The sequence below is a fragment of the Salvelinus fontinalis genome, chromosome 14, assembly GCF_029448725.1.
Source record: "Salvelinus fontinalis isolate EN_2023a chromosome 14, ASM2944872v1, whole genome shotgun sequence".
Classification (NCBI taxonomy): domain Eukaryota; kingdom Metazoa; phylum Chordata; class Actinopteri; order Salmoniformes; family Salmonidae; genus Salvelinus; species Salvelinus fontinalis.
Window position 1 is genome coordinate 31073409 of NC_074678.1, and position 25076 is coordinate 31098484.

At 40.7% G+C, this 25076-nt stretch overlaps 1 protein-coding gene across 2 annotated transcripts; it reads right to left on the minus strand.

Moving 5' to 3' along the window:
• Positions 1-1864: 1864 nt before the first annotated feature.
• On the minus strand, positions 1865-25044 carry osbpl1a (oxysterol binding protein-like 1A). Of its 2 annotated transcripts, XM_055861308.1 has the most exons (29): positions 24472-25044; positions 19840-19969; positions 19518-19603; positions 19336-19410; positions 19068-19179; positions 18817-18902; positions 18509-18653; positions 18310-18377; positions 18148-18192; positions 17937-18010; positions 17675-17738; positions 17482-17583; positions 14578-14700; positions 14179-14260; positions 13767-13873; positions 10061-10223; positions 9395-9566; positions 8077-8152; positions 7256-7390; positions 6978-7075; positions 6666-6848; positions 6443-6550; positions 6233-6322; positions 5968-6091; positions 5489-5602; positions 5199-5322; positions 3791-3881; positions 3570-3590; positions 1865-3262 (listed from the first exon to the last, which is right to left on the minus strand). In XM_055861308.1, exons 2-29 carry the CDS (start codon positions 19961-19963, stop codon positions 3160-3162), a joined length of 2895 nt encoding a protein of 964 aa, XP_055717283.1. In that variant the 5' UTR covers positions 19964-19969; positions 24472-25044; the 3' UTR covers positions 1865-3159. The 2 variants fall into 2 exon arrangements, with proteins under 2 accessions (XP_055717283.1, XP_055717284.1); XM_055861309.1 differs by lacking the exon at positions 3570-3590.
• Between the last annotated feature and the right edge of the window lie 32 nt (positions 25045-25076).

Below are 25076 nucleotides of genomic sequence, written 5' to 3' on the forward strand. Positions count from 1 at the left end.
ATATGAACTGTAACTCAGTAAAATCTTTGAAATTGTTGCATGATGAGTTTATATTTTTGTTCACATGCGACTATTTATTTTTAGCCGAGAGTTTACGTGACAATGGTCTTGAGGAAGAATTGAAAAATATTGGTTTGGTTGGCACATGGCAGGGGCTCTTGAGATTAACCAGCCATTACCATTGTTTTCAATTACAGACAGGGTCAATAGGATTTCCGTCCACAGCAAATAAGGGGGATGCAGTCCTATCCAGAAATGTAACGGAGAGCAATTTACAGGTCAACAGCCGCCAAAATAATTATGCACGACCCAAATCTGCCCTCGTGTTAAACCAATGGAGTTTTACGCCCGTTCCAATTGACTGGAGACCTAAATCAAGCAGTGTAAAACAGCAGTCGGTGAACACACAAAGCAAAGAAACCGAAGTCAAACAAGGTGGAACTCCAAACGAGCCCGCCAATACAGTGGCGGTTCTAGACCATTTCAACTGCGGGGGCCAAGCTGGGGCCAGTTGTACTGTTAGAGGGGCCAGTTACATTAGACGTTATTATTGTCATTGTTTTCTTCACTGCATTGCAGGCATTAGCAGGCAAAAGACCATGTTCATAATCATCATCGTAGCCACTGTCTAATAACGGATGTAGAAAAAGAACATAGCAAAAATTAGTTATGTAAAAATTATTTCATACTCCACATTTAGGGGGTCCAAAATTGTTGTCACAGGGGCACTGCCCCCCAGAACCACCAATGCGCCAATATACACTCAAGTAATACACGATCAAGTGGAGGTTCGGGGAAACTGGACCGTCGGAGACACCGGTCCAGGGGCGGCCAGTAATCCATGCACTGACAGCAAACTAACTCGAATCTAACTAAAGGACCAAGAAAGAATCGACACACCAGTTAAACCTGTCAAAGAGACAACAGAGGTAGTCCACGATCTCAGCAAGGCCCACTCCGTTAGGTCAAAACACATTATATACTGACCACTAAACGAAGAAGAGTTCCGATCGATGCATGTGCGCAAGTGCCAGGGCAATCCTCCACTAGGAGCGCAGGCCCGAGACCTCCATGGCGCAAAAATAAAATGAGCTCACTCAACGCTGCAGCACTTGCGCATCCTGATCAAGATATTTGGAGGTAGTAACTTACTTATTGCCATGAAGCATCAAACATCTTTAATAAGAAACAGAAATCCGAGCGGGTTAGGGATTTTTCATCTTAGCCTTACAGACAAAAACTATCAAGATACTCAGCGCCAAAGAGATTAAGAAGTGTCACCAGAAACAAACCATGACTACAGCCACGACGAAGTAGCATGGAGAGGTCAAACTTATCAGCAATGGCAAGAATCATGGAAAAGTATTTGATCCAATACAATATCGTGCGCCATTCTGTTGCGCTCAGCGAAGCAATCATCAAGCGTGCACCTGCCAGTATCCTATGTCAAGACTACGGTTACCAAAATAATAAAGAGTAGCACACCATATATAAACTCCCAAGTAATTTATTGGGTAAATCACCAAAGTTTTGGCATCACTGTGCCTTCTTCAGGACTACGGTAACCACCATGGATTACCGACCCACCATCAGTGCGCATACGACTACTCGCCTGTTTGTCAAACTCAAATAAACCTGTGTCATTGCGCTGCAGAGCACCCTGCCTCGTGCCATACCTGTGCATAATGGTGAGGACTCACACTACTTACTGTTCGTTAGAAGAAGCAGACGCACAAATCCTATGGGGCCTTCGACAGAGCACTTCTCTCAATGTTCTCTGTGGAACATAGATTGACTTCAAGAACCACCAGAGCCATGCCAAAAGTAAAGCATTTCATTGACAAAATGAACAAACTTGTTTACATTTAGAAGTTAGTTATATTTTATTATACTCATTAACAAAGTTAAAGGGTCATGTTAATAATTAGATTGTACTACCTCTGCATACATTTTCTCAGATAACCTCAAAGTACCAGATACCCTGTTACCAAGTTTACCCCCTTATAACCATGATACAAAGTCTCATAACCATATTACACTAGCCCTATTGTTAAATGACATAACAGTCCATAACTTAGATTATTCTCTATTATGACCCATGTCCTATAGGATCTCTTCACAGTTGAAAAGAGGAATGTAAAAGGACAGCTGTTAGAGAATAGACAGGGATAATCCTCTGTTTAGATAGTTGCATAGCTTACTGCTCTGAAAAATGTAATGGAAGGGAATTGTGCATAAAACATGTAACTACCATAACCTTTAGAGATGTGTGCCGTCGAGTTAATTTTCTCCCGCAATGATTGTCATGAGCAGATCTTGTAGTGTTGATCATAATTATCTAAGCAGTGTTGTAACGTTCAATAGTAAGCATTGTACCAGTATTTTTCTCTTCCTACAATCAATGGAGCAATAGACCAAAATAATAACAATCCACTGTGTTATGCATCCGTCAAATCAGTGACCTCACAAATGAATGTGAGCATTGATGGACTAAAAAGTAATGGGAATGAGGATCAGCAACAGTTGAGCTGTGGGATAATACTAAAATATAAGTAAAGAAAGTGTTATAAACTAACTAAAAAATCCCAACCACTGAGAATATGTACATTATGTGAGTGCAGTTGTTTTTTGTAACAGAAACATTTCATGAAGTTGTTAACACAACACAGCTGTACATGACATTAAGAGCAACAGATTTAGTGTGTGGATACTGTATGTTCCTAAAGGGCCAAGGTTGTAGGATTTTGCAAATAGAATACTGTATGATAGATCACACCATACACAATCAAAACACTGCATCATGCAGTTAAAACAGAACAGCGACTCAAATCATGAACCCCTGTCAACCAAGCTACAATGGAGTGAATACACATGCTAAAAAGTAAATGATCTAAAATGGCTGCATGAAATGTGACCGAATGCTACATTTTTAAGCATGTTTAACAGCTGAACATTTTGTATTACAAAATCATCAATTGTTATTATTTTCATACACAGTATTTTAATTGTAATAAATTAAGGCTTTATTGTATTAATATCCTGTTTGCATATTGGATGTAATTAACTGGTCTAAAAAAATGAATTAGTTGAATGGAATCACATAATAGATAAGGAAGTTGACGTGGATAAGAATAAATCTCACTATTCAAGGAATGTCCATTAATAAATATCAGGTAATAGGGAATAGTTGCGGTCCCAGTAGCCAGTGGAGAACAACCAGTCCTGGTAGCCGTTGTGGGGATTCTGACCCTGATGAAACCACCTGGAGATACAGAAGGGATACAGTGAGCATGGGTGGGTAGGGGGTCAGCATTTCATCATGTAATTTTATGAATCAGAGTTAGTATCTACATTACATAAGTGAAAAAAACAGTATGTCTAAAAAGATAATCATGCATTGGTTATGTGTAATAAATAGTCAGTGGGTGTGTATGCAATTATTTCCAATTTGAGATCAGAACTGATGCATGCACAGTATTTATTAGCACCAGTAGATGACGATACCACACAACAGTTTGACAGTGCAGAGCACATGTAAGGCACACCATAGAAGAGCAAGCAACTCAAACCTGGGGCCAAGGGCAGGGTTTCTTCACATCAAAGCAAAGGTGCAATACAGAGAACATGACAATGGAAGAGAAAAGTAGGACTTTGCATTAGTATAAAGCAGTAAACCAGATACCAAAAGAGAAATTGATTAAATGAAGGGATACCCTATAAAAAAAATATTGGTGTACATTGAGAATATAACAAATTAAATTGTCAAAACATGTATTTCTCTCAGTCTTACTTTGTTTTCCACTCGTCATCAGATTTGGAACGGGTTTTGCGTGCAGCTCTCTGTTTCTCTTCTAGCCTCTTCTTCTCCTCACTTGCAAGATCTACAAGGAGAACACAAGGGGTTTTCACTGATCTACCTTAGATGAACTGTGCACTCAGTGCTAAATCTACAGCACCAGGTGTCACAGGAAGGCCAAGAAGATCATCAAGGACCTCAGCCACCCGAGCCACAGCCTGTTCACCCCTCTACCATCTAGAAGGCAGAGACAGTACAGGTGCATTAAAGCTGGGACAGCTTCCATCTCCAGACCATCAGACTGTTAAACAGTCATCACTAGCTGGCCTCCGCCCGGTATCCTGCCCTGAACCTTAGAGACTGCTGTCCTATGTACATAGTGTCATTGAACACTGGTCACTTTAATAATGTTTACATACTGTTTTACCCACTTTATATGCATATACTGTATTCTAGGCATGGCTCATCGTATATAACTACTGCTGTACAACCTTTCCTTTTCATATGATCTATACACAGTATATGTATTGTTGTGTCTACTTTTTTGCGCTGTTGTCGATGCCTAACACTGTTTGTACCATGTCTGTCCTGCTGCCATGTTGTGTTGCTACTGTGTTGTTGTTGTGTTGCTACTGTGTTGTTGTTGTGTTGCTACTGTTGTTGTTGTGTTGCTACTGTTGTTGTTGTTGTTGTGTTGCTACTGTTGTTGTTGTTGTTGTGTTGCTACTGTTGTTGTTGTTGTTGTGTTGCTACTGTTGTTGTTGTGTTGCTACTGTTGTTGTTGTTGTTGTGTTGCTACTGTTGTTGTTGTTGTTGTGTTGCTACTGTTGTTGTTGTTGTTGTTGTGTTGCTACTGTTGTTGTTGTTGTTGTTGTGTTGCTACTGTTGTTGTTGTTGTTGTGTTGCTACTGTTGTTGTTGTTGTTGTTGTGTTGCTACTGTTGTTGTCTTAGGTCTCTCTTTATGTAGTGTTGTGGTGTCTCTTGTCATGATGTTTGTTTTGTCCTATATTTTTAATCCCAGCCCCCATCCCCAGCAGGAGGCATTTTAACCGGTTTGTTAGGCCGTCATTATAAATAACAATTTGTTCTTAATTGACTTGCCTAGTTAAATAAGAGGTTCAATCAAATAATACAAAATAAAAATGACACACCATTTTTATACATATATCCAGACTCTGCTATTGATCGTTCTGATGTCTTAATTTCTTGTACATTTTTAAAAATGTTTATTTTTGTATTGTTTTTGTACTGCTAGATATAGAGCTGCACTGTTGGAACCAGAGACATAAGCATTTTACTATGGCTGCGATAACATCTGTAAATCTGTGTACACGACCAATAAACTTTGATTTGAAACCAAGTGTTTGCAGATGATACACAAGCACGTATCCTGATTCTTACCAATATCTCCGTTCTCCATGGCTCGTATGTCTGGCCTCAGCCTGCAGTCTGTCTTTGGGATGAGCCCCTCCATATCCTTATCCAGCTCATTCAGTTGCATGGCAAACGACGTGAAGCTGTACATCTGCAAATATACACAAACATTTTGTTTTTCCAGGACTGAATATTTCAATACAAAGCCATGAAGACTAAAATTATGCTTTATGGTCTTGAGGTTTCTAAGCCTCTGCATCTTTGTATGCTTGAATACACCATCCATCTAAACAGGAGTGTTTTCTTATGTGTCTAACCTCTATAGAGTTTTCTGGTCTTGGGGCTATCCTCCACAGGAGCTGGCTGCCTGGGATCACCTCTACGGTGTCAGCCTCTGGTAGGGGGATCTCCTCCACCTCCTCACCAGAGCCCTGAACAGCACAAATGCATTTATCTTTATTTAATCAGGGAGTCACCATTGGGACCAGGGTCTCTTTGAAGAGGGAGCCCTGCATATACAATTTCATAAAATACATCCAAAATCTAATGCAGGAACACTCCACTGAAGCTCTTCTACTTACAACTGTAAGAGTTGTCATAACACAGTACATTTTAAAATGTTACACTTTCAACATGTTTAACTTGACACCCCAGCACATTACATTCTTGGGATTAACAAAAACCCTCAGGAATGGAGAACTCAAAAGTATTTGTTCGCCATGTAATGGGGATTACATGAGTTTATGGGGTATACACACCCGTTTACATACACACACACACTTGTTTACATACACACCTGTTTACTGCTTTTCTTTTCCTCTGCCCTCTTCCCACTTCTCTTATGTGCCTCCAATGCAGCAGAATCCACTATGTACATACACTCTGTCCACTTTCCATAGAGAGAACATACCTTCTTTTTGCTTTGCCAAAAACACAAATACTGTCGGTTCAAATACTGCAGACATCACTGACAATATGGCAACATGCTGGAGAAATATGAAAAACGTGAGGTACTTTGATAGGCTGGCTAAATCAAAGCCGCCACAACATTAAAATCATACCTTTTGTCCAGAATGTAGCCTTCAACTTTGTGCAATTCCTTGCCAAAAAGGCCACAGGGTTTGAAATTCAGACAGCATCTTTCTCCAGTTCTGTGAAAAAAAAAAGCAAAAACACCATTTAATAATTTCCCCTTTCATTTTCGTCATACTTCCTCATTCACACATTGCACTTCCTATCTTAATCTAAACACGTGAGAGTGTTTCCCTTACTTATGGTTGAGCACTTCCAAGTTGCCATACTGCTCAATCCACAGTTGCCCCACAATGATGTTGTGGACGCAACATGTTGGGTTTGTCCATGTGTAGGCCTCATTATACCTGGAAGTACAAATAACTCTAAAACAACATGTCTTTGAACAATACATTTTGGCTTCACACAGACAACATGAGAAAACATCACAACTATTGTTAGTGCATGAATGAGCATGCTTACCTGGGCAGCTCCAGTGTGATGATGCCTTTGGGTTCAGCCTCCACGCTCTTGCCCCAGAACTTGAGTTTGGGGTAGATGGAGCCGTGGAACACAAAGTCTTTCTTCAGACCTTCGGCGTGGAACGCACTGACTGGTGGGTGGTGGCTCACCTGCTCTGAGATCAACCTGAACCCCAGGTCTTCTCTGCCAGAGAAAAGGGTGGGGATTGGGAGGGTAAGAGTAGTAACCAATGCTGTAAAATAGCTGGCTCAACACTTCTCATCCTCCAAATAAATCACCAGTCCTAGAGATGTACTCCTCCCTCACTCTTACCTGACCAGTTCGTAGGTCTCTCCCAGTAGCGGGTTGAAGGGTTTTCCAGTTCTCTCCCACTGAGAAGCCACAGCAGAAACAGCAAACGCTGCCACACACTGTCAATGCAAAACAGATTACTTGATGTAGAGACTTTTCATTACTATTTTTTCCCCTACATGCAGTATGTGTGTTATACAATACCTTTCTATGCTTGTCGCTCTCAATGTGTACCAAAAAGTTGACAAAAATAAATCAATAATCAAACCCGTGTTCCAGATCATTTCTCTTGTGTGTACCTTCATCCTCTCTATGGAGTCAGAGGAGGCGTTGGCCTGGTGGATGAGGTAGGTGTGCTCCATGTACTCTGTCAGACGCTGCAGGAAGCTCAGGGGCTCATTAAAAATCACTGGCATGGTAATCTTAGACAGCTCCTGAGAGAGAACAAGAGAAAGAGAGAAAACGAGAGCACAAGTAGTTGTACTACGTGATTCCCATCTTCAAACCATTAAATAAGAAATTCTCTTGGAATGAGGAATAAGCAGTTATGCAATGCACCAAGGAAAGGTCGCATAATTCAAACATCCCATAGTCTCATCATAGCATAACAAGCTGTAGTGAAACAATGAAATGTAATGGTGTAAATGTAAATACTAGTGTATACCGTTTTAAAATGCACACATACATCCTACTCAGAGCATCAATTAGTCCATACAGAACCCAAAAAACCTGAAGCACTGACATTTAATCCTTTACAGTACCGGGCCATAGCTAAACATTGAACAGGATTAGTTTTCATACTAGGGTTATGTATGTATGTATGTATGTATGTATGTATGTATGTATGTATGTATGTATGTATGTATGTATGTATGTATGTATGTATGTATATACACACACACACACACATATTACCCTCCTCGGCTACTGAACCACATTCCACATCAGGATCATGACATGCTAGAGCCTGTACATGCTCTAAGCGGTAGTCCAAGAAAAGACACACATTGTTGTATAGATGTACGTTACTTACTGAACAAAACATCAGTATAGGATTGACTGAGCTTAATACAGGGACTATTATGGCCACAATAAAGCAGAATGCTAGTTGGTAGCTCACCATGCCAATGCATTTCCTCAGGATACTCCAGATGCTAAAGTCATTTCTGGAGAACATGGGTGCTGGTAAACTTGTTCTGGAGTGAGGGACATCATACACACACAAAAGGTAAATGTACAAATGACACAAGTACCACTGTGCGCTCTGTTGACTTTGACTCTACCCTTATGGTACAGTGATCTGCGTTTCATTGGATTAGACGTGTAACAGATGCTATTTCACTAATGCAGGAGTCATATCTTATTCAGGACATTATAGTCTGCTGAGTGCAACAAAAGCCTTCAGTTTTGTTTCAGGAACGTGCAGAGCGGACTATTGGACTAAGGCCCAGGTCTACAAATAACACCCCTATACAAGGTGTCCAGTAGCCAGCCATGGAAATATCTGCTCCTTGAGGCCTTCACTGCTACTCTATTTATGGTTAGAGTAATTTGACCAACACATGTACATTCATATGAACACCTACATTCAACATAAATTCTTGCTCACACAAAGACAGCGGAAGAAGATAAAAACATGTGGATACTCTAGTTCACACATCCCATTTAGTGAATATGCTATTTAATTCACTTCCTAACTGCCAGTCTGGTTGAGTTTGGCTATTTCAACCACCACAGGTTGTTGTTTTTTCATGTTTCTTTCTTTAAGACACTGAATGAGACCGAGTGGAAAAAGCAATCAAATTAATGGCCATCCCAAGAATCTGCCCTCTACTCCTACACCTTGATCAGCCTCCAGACTGAATGGACCAGTGAACATAGGATCCTACCGTTCCGATTACTGCATTACATTGTGACCTCAATGTTTAACTGGTCCTACAGGTTGCTCGGCCTTCTCAATGAGAGCCTTTCTCCTGCCTGGACGACTCGCTAAATTATTCACTCTGACTGACTTGGCAGGAACAGGGAAAACCCTAAAAATAACCCATAGGTATGATCCTGGCAGTCTAGGAACACAAGTAAACAAGCAGTAAGGTAAAGAACAAGACTTAGCTTCAGGAGCTGGAAGAAACTCCACCTCTGAATTGAGTTAGTTTTAAAAACCACTAATTCATTTTTTACAGAAAGTGTTTCTCTCAAATGGAAAGTCAGGGACAAAATGTTCATTAACAAACAATAAAAATATGACTTTAAAAGTTAAGGTATTGTGCAAAGAGGCAAAGTGACTTTTCTTTCCATGTTTAATCGGAAGCTTCTACCTTCTAGTAAAAACAGCTGTGTAATGTAAACAGGGCACTTGTCTGTGTGTGCTTGGATGTAAGGTGGATGGGATAGAAGCTGGGTGGGTAGGAGGGGTGTATCAGGGGGGCTCAGCTCACCTGTGCCTCACGATCACATTGGGTTGGGACTCATCCTCATTCTGATGGTGATCCTCTCGAGACATGTTGGTGGGGCTGCTGTGCTCGCTGCTGAACAGGACAGAGCCTTCCTCGTCGAACGAATGGCTGGCCACCGTCTCAAAGCCGCTCAGAGAGTGCTCCGATTCCGAGTCTGAGAGGGAAAGGTATAAGCAGGCATGTTGTAAAGACAGGGACTAGAAATATGAGGGAAAGTGCTATGAATGACTGCATGTCGCTATCGGCAACTGACACTTTTCCCTGAGCATCCCTAAAGCCCTGAGGGGACAAACCTGATCTCTGGATAGAGTTGCATTTAAAGTGCCCTGAACCAACAGATGAAGGCATCGGTCAATCGATCATTACAAAAATCCTAAATTTCATCACAGGCCATCTTGTAAAGGACTGTTATAAGCATTTTCAAAGTTGAATACTATATTGTAGGAATGTAGGCATTGCTCAACTGCAACTAAATTTGTGCACACACTACATTCAAACAAGCAAGTCATCTTAGCACAATATGTAAACACAAAGATCATAAAATACATGAACAGCTAAAGGCATCAAGAAAATAATCCGTGTCAAACAGGTGAGACAAGTTCTCTCACTAAATCAATCCAATCGTAAATAAAAACAAGCCATACTCACCAGACACAGCGTCGTGGAAGTCATCCTCACTGAGCGCGCCCTGTGGAGAGGAGCCTGTGACAACGGACTGCTCAAGTTCGTGGTGCTCTGTAGCCAGAGTCTGTAACGCTTCAGACAGGATCTTATTCTTCTCCACCTCCTGCTCCAATTTCAGACTGCGCACCTAAACCACACACACAATAATTAATAATCATACAGTATATGTTTGATGGCACTTCATGGCCTACAAATATCAACACTGAAAAGCAAGTTATAGTATACAGTGAATAGAGTATAGATATCAGCAGAGATCGCTGTACGGATGAGAGGACCTAAATTGTGTAGGTATGTAGACAACAAGATTAGCATACTAACTGATCACTCTTATTACTGTGCTCAGATCAGCAGACAGACATCACAGGGCCAGAGTGAAGCAGTGCTGAGAGGAACAAGACCTGTTTGGCTGTAGTGGAGGACAGGTGCCTGAAACTTGCCATCTCAAATGGCTGTCCAGAGAACATGATCCTCTTGGAACAGAGGAGATCAGATGACCACAATAGGCAAGGAAATGGCCAATTATACATACTAGTTACTTGATCTTCTGTGAAAATACAATACATAAAAATATACTTTTCTAGAACTGTTGATTGTTGAATCCTGGCCACCGACCACTTCCTGTTGCGTGGCACAAGTTTGTTTAGTTTTGATTGTAGTGAGAGCCGTCAACATGTTGTAGCTAGCTCTCCTTCCCCTCTCCCCTTTTCTGTGTCCCAAATGTGTAATTCGCATTCTGACCTGTGAAAGTTTTAGCTAGAAAGCTTTCGCTACTAAAAAGGTAGCGAACACTGAGGTATAAGGGTCAAGTGCGGTGTTGTTGAGGTTTGTTAAAACAGGACAACGTGCGTGGATCACTGCTATGAAGGTCTGGCTACATTTCACTTCAGGTAACGTGAATGTGTTATTTGATTAGCTAATATGCTAGCTATCGGTGTCTGAAGGCCAAGCTAAAGCTGTTTATTCTGTAAAAAGCCGTCTATGCCACCCAAAAATAACTGTGCAACAGGAAAATAAATGTGATTGTGGGTTGCTGTAACATCTCTATCTAGTTAGCCAGTAGCTAACATTTGAATAGCTAATTCTGAGAGACACAATAGCTACATCCATTTATTGTTGTTAAGCTACCATAGCTGCGCTCTGTGCAAACAACTGATATAGCTATAGCTTTTTACACCCAAAGCTGACGGGGTGGCTTGTCAAGTTAACCCAGTAATGGACCTTGCGCTAACTAACTAAGTATCATAGAGGACTTGGCTACATTATTTTATAGTATTAGGCTTAACGTTAGACACGGTAGCCAGCTAGATATATTGAAATGCTAGCCCATAATCATAAGCCTAATGTCTCTACTACAACAGTTCAGTTCCATTCCCATGTTTGTGTTGCCCGGGCTGGGGCTTAAACGAGCAACTTTCCAGCTGCTGGTCTACCTCACCAACCTCTGTTTCTCAATCCTGGTCCTGGGGACCCAAAGGGGTGCGCCTTCTTATTTTTGGCTTAACACTGCACAGCCAATTCAAATGATTTACATATCTAACGTTGATGATTTAAAACAGATGTGTAGTGGTAAGGCAAAAACAAAAATGTGCACCCCTTTGGGCCCCTAGGACCAGGAAACACTGCTCTATGGCTAGACTACTACAGGAGCAATGAATACGTGTGGAGCAATGAATACGTGTGGTGCCATGACTACAATGGTTCAAGCCCAGGATGACCAAAAAAAAAAAATGGGTATGGAATTGAACTGGCAGCTGGAAGGATTCCTTGTACCATCTCCTGCCATTGTGTCCTTGAGAAAGGCACTTAAACCCCCCCCCACACACACACACACACACAATTGCTCACCACCTAGGGGTGCTGCACTGCAGGGTGTTGGGCACTGCAGGGTGTTGGGAAAAGCAGAAGACACATTTCTGTTCTAACCAGTGGACGATAAAGTGTCTATTCTGTTCTTGTCACAAGATCTCTACACCCACACTGCTGTTGTCTCTACTGCACATGGATTCCTTGTATTGTACTACACTGCCATTACGCTATGTTTGGATACTATTTAATTGTGCTATTGTAACAGTATAACTTTAAACCGTCCCCTCGCCCCGACACGGGCGCGAACCAGGGACCCTCTGCACACGTCGACAACAGTCACCCACGAAGCAGCGTTACCCATCGCTCCACAAAAGCCACGGCCCTTGCAAAGCAAGGGGCAACACTACTTAAGTCTCAGAGCAAGTGACGTAACTGATTGAAATGCTACTAGCGCGTACCCGCTAACTAGCTAGCCATTTCACATCCGTTACACTCACCCCCCTTCCAACCTCCTCCTTTTCCGCAGCAACCAGTGATCCGGGTCAACAGCATCAATGTAACAGTATAACTTTAAACCGTCCCCTCGCCCCGACACGGGCGCGAACCAGGGACCCTCTGCACACATCAACAACGGTTGCCCACGAAGCACGGTCGTTACCCATCGCTCCACAAAGGCCGAGGCCCTTGCAAAGCAAGGGGCAACACTACTTAAGTCTCAGAGCAAGTGACGTAACTGATTGAAATGCTACTAGCGCGTACCCGCTAACTAGCTAGCCATTTCACATCCGTTACACTATGTAAATTATTCTGCATCTTCAGAACAAAGACTTTTAGTTCATTACTATGCCTATTATTACTATGAGTATTAATGTGAATTATTTGTTTATTGTGAAAGATTATATTAGTCTCAAATGATCACAATCACATTTTAACATGTTTACTTTGTCAACAAATGAGAGCTACAATTATACCTTTGAAGATGGGTTAAATGGAATACTACCTGCAATCTCACCACTATCCAGGCCAAGTAGCCCACGTCCTCTGAAGTGTCTGTCTGGCTAGCTCCGCCTCCTCCATACACTGACTAGGCTACATGTAACGCTGCTTTTCCATTTATCTAAGTAGACTTTGTTTACTTTTCTGCTTGTAACTTGCATTTGACATGTTGCGTTCTCTGGGGGAGCTAGCTATCCCCCCGGATGTAGAGTGGGGACTGGCGTTTTAAATGAGTTTGTTATTGTTTACATTCCAAAAAAAGGTCTATACCTAAAATATACGTCATGACCATACACCTTCTCCTGTCCAAAATCTGAATTTCTTGGATCCATTGAAACACTGTGGCTTGGCTGGTACTTCTCTGCATAAAGCCAGATATGAGCCCCAAAATGTAAATAACTTTCAAGAGACAGCAAGGATAGAGTTTCTGGTGAGGGCAACTCAAAGTCGTGAAGGTAGATACACACACCACAGTGAACTACAGTACAGCTCAACTGTAACCAAGGCTGGGAATTGATGGGAGCGGAAGCAGATAACGTAAGGTAGCATATAGACAAATGTGCCTCATTAATAGCCCCAATGTTCTCCATCCCTATTTTGGAGCTCAACTCCGTTATATACTGGAACTCAACTTGATTCTCTCTGTGCAAATCAAATGTTTGTAAACCACAGATTCTACTCTCATAGCACTGGGAAATGGGACACTTTGCGTTTTTGTGAGGCTGCGTGTATGCGAAATACGCCTGAATCTTTGTCCTCAGAGTATATCCTCTGTAATCAAGTGACTTTGTGAGCGATTATCGGTAGTAAAAACAAAGTCTATTGGCAGAGCAACGAAGTTAGTTGACACAGAAGTGAAGTGATGTACCCCATCCTGTCTGGAGAAGAGGCTGAGGCAGTGGTTGAGATGAGAGTAGGTCTCACTGGACAGCTCACACACCACCTCCATCTTCTGCAGCATCACGGGCGGCAGCTCTGAGGGGACAAACAAGACCACAGGACATTTTAGTGGTGTTCTGAGAGAACAGTCAAATAGTGTTTGTAACGGTAACATAAAATGTACCACTAAAGTCTTGTCGGCTGAATTCAGACTAAATTTTAAAGGGCTATCGTTGCATCCTAGTCTTACCCTAAAGATGGGTCAATTGGTTTAGGCACGAGCTTCTATTGGAAGTGAAATACAATGAAAAGTGCAATTACATTTGACATTTATGCTATGAATGAGGGTATTGTACTACATGTCTGTGGCAATGGAGTTCCAATGAAAGGAAAGGCTTTACTCTCAGCAAGTCCATCTTCTTTCACCAAGGAGAGGAATGCTCCAACCTCCTTCTCCAGCTTCTGGTGACACGCTTCAGCTGACTGCCAGGGAGGAGGCGAAAGAAAGAGGGGAAACGCATGACAACCATACTTAAAGGCATACTGCAACATTTGTATGTCTCTGCATGCAGTATGAAGGAAGTTAGCAGTGGCTGGTAACCTTCTCTAACTAGCATTAGCGCAATGACAGGAAGTCTACAGGTACGCTAGCGTTAACTGTGAATATTAATGATCTTAAGATTCCCCATTAAAAAAAATAGCAGAAGCAGAATTTACATTTTGAGGATGGAGGTGTGAGGAGAGACAGCAAGAGAGAAATAGCAACCATCAGATAAACAGGTTGTAGCCTGGTATGTTACCTGTAATGATTCCGTCAGCTCTCCCACACTCAAGACTTCTTCCTCATCCTCCTCGCTGCCCTGATCCTGAGAGCAGTAGTGTGTACTGTAGGCAGAGTGTTCCTCCATAGCATCCATCCACCTCTGCAGGACAGAACAAATATGCACTCATCTGAGCTGCACGATGGACTTAAGTACACTGTACTGTGCTGCTGCATGTTCTGCTCTTAGGCTAATAATTGGGCTCTCACATGACTTATGAAAATTAGGTTAGGTTATGAGAATAGCGTAATTTGTTGTCTGCGCGCATGTCAGACTGTTTGTAGGTTTATTCAAATGTAGGCTGTTTTTTTCTAACACAAAATAATGTTTGTTTGAAAAAAAAGATGTTCCTTAACTTATGAAAGCTATAGAAAAGAACTGAAGCAATGAAAAGCAGTATTGATGATATACAGTGCATTCGAAAAGTATTCAGACCCCTTCCCTTTTTCCACATTGTTACATCACAGCCTTATTCTAAAATGGATTAAATTACTACACACAATACACCATAATGACAAAGCGAAAACAGGTTAAGATATTTTTTTGCACATTTATATATTTTTTTAACCTCATTTACATAAGTATTCAGACCCTTTGCTATGAGACTTGAAATTGAAATCAGGTGCATCCTGTTTCCATTGATCATCCTTGAGATGTTTCTACAAATTGATTGGACATGATTTGGAAAGGCACACACCTGTCTATATAAGGTCCCACAGGTGACAGTGCATGTCAGAGCAAAAGCCAAGCCATGAGGTTTGAAGGAATTGTACGGTTCGCCACCGAGACAGGATGATGTCGAGCCACAGATCTGGAAAAGGGTACCAAAAACATTCTGCAGCATTGAAGCTCCCCAAAAACACAGTGGCCTCCATCATTCTTAAATGGAAGAAGTTTGGAACCACTAACTCTTCCTAGAGCTGGCTGCCCCACCAAACTGAGTAATCGGAGGAGAAGTGCCTTGGTCAGGGAGGTGACCAAGAACCCAATGGTCACTCTGACAGAGCTCCAGAGTTCATCTGTGGAGATGGGAGAACCTTCCAGAAGGACAACCATCTCTGCAGCACTCCACTAATCAGGCCTTTATGGTAGAGTGGCCAAATGGAAGCCACTCCTCAGTAAAAGGCACATGACAGCCCGCTTAGAGTTTGCCAAAATGCACCTAAAGGATTCAGACCATGAGAAACAAGATTCTCTGGTCTGATAAAACCAAGATATTGGCCTGAATGTCAAGCGTCACATCTGGAGGAAACCTGGCATCATCTCTATGGTTAAGACCTCAGGAGGCTGAAGAAATTCGGCTTGTCACCAAAAGCACTCACAAACTTCTACAGATGCACAATCGAGAGCATCCTGTCAGGCTGTATCACCGCCTGGTACGGCAACTGCTCCACCCACAACCGTAAGGCTCTCCAAAGGGTAGTGAGGTCTGCACAACGCATCACCGGGGGCAAACTACCTGCCCTCCAGGACACCTACACCACCCGATGTCACAGGAAGGCCATAAAGATCAAAGACAACAACCACCCGAGCCACTGCCTGTTCACCCCGCTATCATCCAGAAGGCAAGGTCAGTACAGGTGCATCAAAGCAGGGACCGAGAGACTGAAAAACAGCTTCTATCTCAAGGCCATCAGACTGTTAAACAGCCACCACTAACATTTAGTGGCCGCTGCCAACATACTGACTCAACTCCAGCCACTTTAATAACGGGAATTGATGGAAATTATGTAAAAATGTATCACTAGCCACTTTAAACAATGCCACTTAATATAATGTTTACATACCCTACATTACTCATCTCATATGTATATACTGTACTCTATATCATCTACTGCATCTTGCCATCTTTATGTAATACATGTATCACTAGCCACTTTAAACTATGCCACTTTATGTTTACATACCCTACATTACTCATCTCATATGTATAGACTGTACTCTATTCCATCTACTGCATCTTGCCTATGCCGTTCTGTACCATCACTCATTCATATATCTTTATGTACATATTCTTTATCCCTTTACACTTGTGTGTATAAGGTAGTAGTTGTGGAATTGTTAGGTTAGCTTACTTGTTGGTTATTACTGCATTGTCGGAACTAGAAGCACAAGCATTTCGCTACACTCGCATTAACATCTGCTAACCATGTGTATGTGACAAATAAAATTTGATTTGATTTGAAGCATGGTGGTGGCAGCATCATCATGCTGTGGGGATGCTTTTCAGCGGCAGGGACTGGACGTCTTGTCAGGATCGAGGGAAAGATGAACGGAGCAAAGTACAGAGAGATACTTGATGAAAACCTGCTCCAGAGCGCTCAGGACCTCAGTCTGGGGGCAAAGGTTCACCTTCCAACAGGACAACAACTGTAAGTACACAGCCAAGACAACACAGGAGTGGCTTCGGGACAAGTCTCAGTGTCCTTGAATGGCCCAGCCAGAGCCCGGACTTTCTGGAAACCTGAAAATAGCTGTGCATCGACGCTCCACATCCAACCTGACAGATCTTGAGATGATCTGCAGAGAAGAATGGGAGAAACCCCAAATACAGGTGTGCCAAGCTTGTAGTGCCATACCTAAGAAGACTCAAGGCTGTAATCGCTGCTAAAGGTGCTTCAACAAAGTACTGAGTAAAGGGTCTTAATACTTATGTAAATGTAACATTTCAGTTACTTTTTTTGCTATACATTTGAAAGAAATTCTAAAAAACTGTTTTTGCTTTGTCTTTATGGGGTAGTGTGTGTAGATTGATGAGGGGGGAAACTATTTCAGCAATTTTAGAATAAGGCTGTAACGTAACAAAATGTGGAAAAAGTCAGGGGTCTGAAAACTTCGATTGCACTGTAGAAAAATATTTCAATAAAACAAACTACATCTTACTTTTCTTGTTGCCTCAGGGTCATTCTTGGGAGACACTTTGAAATGATGCACACTGTCATCGAAGCACTTGAGTGTGAAAAAGCAGTTGTCTCTAGCTTTGATCTGAAAAATAAATGTCATATTCTACCCTAATATTCCAGTGAATACTGTCACCATGTTAAATCTGATGAGAGAACAAACAATCAAGGCCTACCAAACAATGGGCTTGGGTCAGGGGCTTACAGCCTTGTCTTCGGACATTGGCAGCTGCATCCAACCTTAGGAGGCAGACGGAGAGAGAGAGAGAGAAAGAAAGAATATGTGTAAGAATCTAGTGTGGGTCAAAGGTGTCCTTTAGCAGTTGAATCGAACTTAAGATTCACTTCTGCTGTTGAAATTATTGTACCAATCATAGAACATCAGGAAGAGGTTCAAATGACCAAGCTTGTGTCTAAGGAAGGAGAGAGAGCACCTACTGTTTAGAGTACCAGGACAGAACCCCATCTTGGAGGACCACCCAGTAGGAACGCCAGCCTAAAAACCGGGAACTCTGACAGAAGGGTCAGGACAAGTTTGTGTTAATAAGTCATCAATCATGTACATAAAAATGTTATCAAGTGATAATAAACTTTTCAATGTTGACAACATGACAGTGAAAATAGTAGAATCGTCTGCAAACAACAGTACCTTCCAAAGGGCTCCTTCAAACATCTGGACATGGTGAGTCATACCCTTTGAGAGACAAGTTTAGAGACAACATTTGTAATGGTTGCTTTCTCCAACAACATAATGTGCAGTCAAGTCAGACTTCAATCATTTTCTTACAAAACAAATCACTTTAGCACTCACTTTTTGAATATTGCCTTCCAGAATCTGCTTTATCTCTGTGTTGTTTGCAAGGTCAAACACAGTCTGATCTGTGCACAAGTCAAAGAAAAGGAATCTTTATACAGAAAACTATACCAGAACACTGGCACAGATGTTAAAATAACCAACATGAAACTTCTAAGTATGTACCCTTTCATCTACTGACTGAGCCCATCTTTACCATTTTTATTCTTGATGTTGGGGCTAGCACCCTTCTTTAGCAGTTTCAGGGCACATAGCTTCTGACCACGGTAGGCAGCGCAGTGCAGTGGGGTGTTACCCAAGAGATCACAGCAGTTAATGTCTGGAGGCTTTTTCCTGTTAAGCTAAAACAAGAGTGACAAAGAGAGCCTGTTGGGTAAAAAGACAAAACCGAGAAGGATATGTTTCTTATCATATACTGAGAGAAAAGTTATTATTTCGAAATTGGTAAAGTAACAGATATTGTGTGGACCCAAACTTTGTATTGAACACGAGTCAAGCGCTCACCAATTGTGACAGGGTAGAAAGGTCTCCCTCTCTCGCTGCCTCTAAAAGCTCTTCTTCTAGTTTTCGCTCCTCTGTTCTCTCCGCCGCTGAATGGATTGAGAAAGAAATCATGCTATAATTGACTCAAAGATTTGTAACAAACACTGATTCAGGTGCTTCTTTTTAGCCAACATAAAATAATTTGATAAACTATTCTGAATATGTTATGGACATATTACACTGTTATTAATATGTTATGAACATTCACTTACCTCCCAGCATGTTTTTGATATCCCCATTCTGAGTGACATCTTTAGGAATCTGTGCTGTTCCATTGATGACAGTGGCACATGCATCATAGCTTAGCAGCAGCATGACAACCTCCTGAACATTGCAAAATTTAGTTACTGGTTGAGTGAATGAATAAACGCATGCATGGAATTCAACAGCCAATATCAAAAAGTCAAACATGCATATAAAATGAAAAATAAACTCAAATAAAGACAGACAGACATCAAAATGTTTTGTACAATTTGGTACCTTCCTTCCGGTGAAGGCAGCTTTGTGCAGTGGTGTGTCTCCTACATTATTTGGCAAATTAACATCTGCTCCTGCCTGCAGGGAATATCCAACACACGTACACACATTAATTCTGCAAAATATATATGTTTTAAAAACAATCATCCATCTCTTAATTAAAAAATAGACACTTCTTACTGTACCTTGAGTAATTCCTCCACCACTGCTCTGTGTCCAAAGTAACAGGCCAGGTGGAGAGGCGTCCATCCCAGGTTAGACTTACTCTTACCTGAGGACAGATTAGACACTCAAATTTCTGCCTAGCATTCCTGTGTAGATAGATAACAGTAAGTGCAACCATCCTGCAGGGTTATGCCCCTGGGCCTAAAGTTAGCTAAACCCTTTTTCTAGACCAACAATGTATATAAATTAGACTCAGTCAAATTCCTCAAAACTGCTGTATACTAATGAAGAGCTTCACTCATTCAAATAACTGACCAGCAGCAAGCAACTACTTCATGTTACCTTTGCAGTTGATGTTGATGTTGGCCTCTTCTTTAATCTTGGACATGAGAAGCTTCTGGATGCCTGCAAGATTCCCATTTCTGGCATGACGCAGAAACTGGTCTTCTGGATCCAGATCCTCCATAGATGACTGAATAAGAAGATCACAGCACTGAAAGACTAAGATTTAGGCTACTACTCCTAATATACATTGCACATTCAACCAAACAACTGAAAATCAGATCTACTCTAAGACTAATTAAGATCATACAGTAAATAAAAAATGTAAGGTGATCAGTTCCACTTCGGTCAAATGTAGCTTCTCTACAACAGTGTGAGGGAAATTCGTTATCTAGGCTTTTCCAGCAATCAGACAACAGCACCATACATACAGTACACACATTGTTACTCTCAAGACACAAATTACTTGTGCTTTAATCATGGACAAAAATGTGTCTAGTTCTTCACTTGGATTGCAGAAGTAAAGCAAGATTAAAAGTTGCCACATTTGGAAACATGTAGATTACCTAATGCATTGTAAGGCCTATTTGGTCTAAAAGGAACATTTCTAAATGAAAGATGTAAGTGGAAATTACCTAAGTGGACAAGGAAACAACACAAATAGAAAAGGTTTCCGTCACCACACTAGCCATGCAAGAAAAATCGTAAGCATATAGTTTCCTTATCGTACACCACAAATAACATGTCTGGGATGCACCAGGGTGGGATGTGGCTATAAAAATCTTGCTTCATATATTCTGCTGAAATGTTGCAAAGACAATCTGTCATACAATTATTTCTTTATTGAATGAAATCGGAAAGTTGCAGTAGGAACATGCAAACAGGTTTGCCTATGATTCCTATGTGTACATACAGTGGAGTCAAATTGATGTAACGGATGTGAAATGGCTAGCTAGTTAGCGGGTACGCGCTAGTAGCATTTCAATCAGTTACGTCACATTTGCAACATTTCAGCAGAATATATGAAGCAAGATTTTTATAGCCACATCCCACCCTGGTGCATCACAGACATGTTATTTGTGGTGTACGATAAGGAAACTATATGCTTGTCAGAGCAAGTGACGTAACTGATTGAAATGCTACAAGCGCGTACCCGCTAACTAGCTAGCCATTTCACATCCGTTACACTGACACCCTTGATAAACATGAGAAAAAAAATGACTGTATAAATTAAAATCATTCATATACTGAGCTATATTGTATGTTCAAAACATTTGGGAAATAATAATATTGTATACTAATACAATTGCTCAGAGAATTAGATTTTGTTTAAAAAGTAATATTTTCTTCCTCAAAAAGGTAGGAGCCAAAATGATTGACAGCCCTTATTTCAATACCTTTCAATTAGAGGTCGACCAATTATGATTTTTCAACGCCGATAACTGGAGGACCAAAAAAAGCTGATACCGATTAATCGGACAATTTATTTATATATAATAATGACAATTACAACAATACTGAATGAACACTTATTTTAACTTAATATAATACATCAATAAAATCAATTTAGTCTCAATGAAACATGTTCAATTTGGTTTAAATAATGCACAAACAAAGTGTTGGAGAAGTAAAAGTGCAATTTGTGCCAAGTAAGAAAGCTAACGTTTAAGTTCCTTGCTCAGAACATATGAAAGCTGGTGGTTCCTTTTAACATGAGTCTTCAATATTCCCAGGTAAGAAGTTTTAGGTTGTAGTTATTATAGGACTATTTCTCTCTATACCATTTGTATTTCATATACCTTTGACTATTGGATGTTCTAATAGGTACTTTAGTATTGCCAGCCTAATCTCTGGAGTTGATAGGCTGGAAGTCAAACATCGCAATGCTTGAAGCAGTAAAGCAGTAAAGTGCTGTTTGAATGAATGCTTACGAGCCTGCTGCTGCCTACCACTGCTCAGTCAGACTGTTCTATCAAATCATAGAGTTAATTATAATATAATAACACACAGAAATACGAGCCTTAGGTCATTAATATGGTCAAATCCGGAAACTATCATTTCGAAAACAAAACGTCTATTCTTTCAGTGAAATACAGAACCGTTCCGTATTTTATCGAACGGGTGGCAACCCTAAGGTCTAAATATTGCAGTTACATTGCACAACCTTCAATGTTATGTAATAATTACGTAAAATTCTGGCAAATTAGTTCGCAACGAACCAGGCGGCCCAAACTGCTGCATATACCCTGACTCTGTTGCACAGAGCAAGAGAAGTGACACAATTTCCCTAGTTAAAAGAAATTCATGTTAGCAGGCAATATTAACTAAATATGCAGGTTTAAAAAATATATACTTGTGTATTGATTTTAAGAAAGGTGTTGATGTTTATGGTTAGGTACACATTGGTGCAACGACAGTGCTTTTTTTATGAATGCGCTTGTTAAATCACCCGTTTGGCGAAGTAGGCTGTGATTCAATGATATATTAACAGGCACCGCATCAATTATATGCAACGCAGGACAAGCTAGATAAACTAATAATATCATCAACAATGTGTAGTTAACTAGTGATTATGTTAAGATTGATTGTTCTTTATAAGATACGTTTAATGCTAGCTAGCACCTTACCTTGGCTCCTTGCTGCACTCGCATAACAGGTAGTTTGCCTGCCACGCAGTCTCCTCGTGGAGTGCAATGTAATCGGCCATGATCGGTGTCCAAAAATGCAGATTACCGATTTTCAAGTTTTCATAACATCGGCCCTAATTAAATCGGCAATTACGATTAAATCGGTTGACCTCTACTTTCAATACCTCAACTTGAGCCTTTTTCTAAAATGTTTTATGAGTTGGAGAACACATTGGGTGGGATCTTATGCCATTCCGCCATAGAGAATCTTTCCAGATCCTTGAAATCCCTTATCTGCACTTATAGACTGCCCTCTTCAATTCAAAGCAAAGGTTTTCAATGGTGTTCAAATCCGAAATATGAGATGGCCATTAACAATTTATTTGTGGATTTTGATGAGTGCTTGGGGTTATTGTCTTGCTGGAAGATCCACTAGCCTCCCGGCAGAGGCAACCTAGTTTTTGGCTAAAATGTCCTGGTACTGGGTAAAGTTCATGATGCCGTTGACCTTAACAAGGGCCCCAGGACCAGTGTAAGCAAGAAAGCCCCATAACATCAAAGATACAGCACCATATTTTACAGTAGGTAAGCTTATGGGGATCTTTTCTGCTTATGCATTTCGATGCCAAATCCACCACTGGTGTACGTGGCCAAAGAGCTCTATTTTCATGTCTTCTGACCAAAGCACCGGTTCCAATCCAAGTGCCAAGGCCATTCAGCAAACGGCAGGCATTTACATTTGTTGGATGACATGAAAACAGAGCTTATTGGTCACAAACACCAGTGGTGGATTTGGCATCGAAATGAGAATGCGTGAGCAGAAAAGAACCCCATACCTACTGTAAAATATGGTGATGGATCTTTGATGTTATGGTGCCATTTTTAAATGGTTAATTGGCCACATAAATCTACATTTTGCAAGATCCATCTCAGTCTCCGGACTTGAAACGCATTGAAAACCTGTGGTTTGAACTGAAGATGGCAGTCCATAAGCACAGACAAGGATATCAAGGATCTGGAAGTATTCTGTACTGAGGAATGGTCTAAGATCCCTCCCAATATATTCTCCAACTCATAAAACATTTTAGAAAAAGGCTCATTGCCATTATCCTCGCAAGGTGAGGAATTGAAAACAGGGGTCTCAATCATTTTGACCCATACCTTTTTGAGAATTTTTAAAAACTAATAATAAATAAAAAAATCTGTCTATGAGCAAGTTTATTAATTAGAATAAATGATTTTTGCTTTTTTGCATACAATATAGTTCAGTATTTTAATTATATTTTATACAACAATTTTTACTCACCTTCATCAAGGATGTCAATTTCAGAACCCACTATACAGCAATTCAGCTTCTAGGCTTACAGTTACATTTTTTTCTAAACCAACAATGTAAAAATAAAACATTATTATTTCTGTCATCCCCTGGTTGAGCCATCTCACCACTGGTAAATGTAACATTCTAGAAATGAAAAAACAAACATCGGCCTATCTTGTGACATCCTTGATTGAACCGCAAGATTATGAGAAGCCATTACTTAGCAAAACTAAGTATGTGACTAAATAGCCGATTTCAAATTTCCTGAAATTATCACAGGTGTTTGATAGACAAAACGTCTAGATGGGTCAAGTTGATTGGAGTAGCCAATGGGATGTGTTTGAAATGTTATCTGAAATGTTTAGGCTACAACATCATGATGTTTGCAAGAGGACACAAGACATTAGGGGAAATAAACTCCCCACGTGAACACCATTTTTTTCATCACGTCACACAATGGGCAACCTGAAAAGATAAATAGATATATTTGTGAACAAACATTACTGCTGATAAGATTAATTCCCTAATTGACAGAAATCGTGAATGAGATTGAAAGGTCAAGTGGTCGTGTTCAGTACGGAGACAACGTTTATGAACGAAGTGACACGTTTTGCCTACTAAATACGACCCAGATGGTTTCAGAACATTATTGGTTACTTTAGGACTATTAACACCAACACTGGCCACAAACATGAAGACATGTACTGAAAGATACACAATTCAAAGAAAAACTAAATATGAACTAACCGTAAAAATCGTTCAACGGGTGTCCTTCAGCCGGGGGATTGTTTTCGCAGTCTTTGCTGCTCAACTTCTCCTGGAGTAGGCTAGTTTTTCATTAGCATGTGATTTTCTAATCCCTCGGTTGGAACTCTTCCTGTTTTTGTGCGCTCTCGGGTGAAAGTGTTTCGCAATACGCATAAACTAACTACATCACAAGTCAGATCAGCAGGCCACATAGTTGGGAACTGTATCAAGCATCCTGCATTTCAGCCTTTAATTACAACGACAATTAATAAACGCTAACTGCGAGCGTGTCACACATCTATGTTTACAGTGATCAGCTGATCTAAGGTATTCACGATGTGCACGCGCACTTGTCCCGGGAAAGTGTTGCATTATCAAAAATGCTCCTCTGATTACATTAATTTGATATTATTACTACTGTACCCTATGTAAATCATAGAACTATTTCTACTCAAATTGTATAGCCTAGTACAATGCATGTGTTATTCTTCTGGGATATACTTACCATATAATGAATTAATTTACTTTCCAACGCTTCAATATTTTCCAATACAAGCTATTAATTAATTAATTATCGACGTGAGTGATTATGGCATTTTACTTTA

Coding starts and splice junctions, on each gene's coding strand:
- osbpl1a (XM_055861308.1), bottom strand. CDS start 19,963: ATGGAGGATCTGGATCCAGAAGACCAGTTTCTGCGTCATGCCAGAAAT. Junction 17,739..17,936: donor CTGTCCTGGTACTCTAAACA/GTAGGTGCTCTC, acceptor CTGCCTCCTAAG/GTTGGATGCAGCTGCCAATG. Junction 7,391..8,076: donor TGAGGAAATGCATTGGCATG/GTGAGCTACCAA, acceptor GTTCTCTCTCAG/GAGCTGTCTAAGATTACCAT.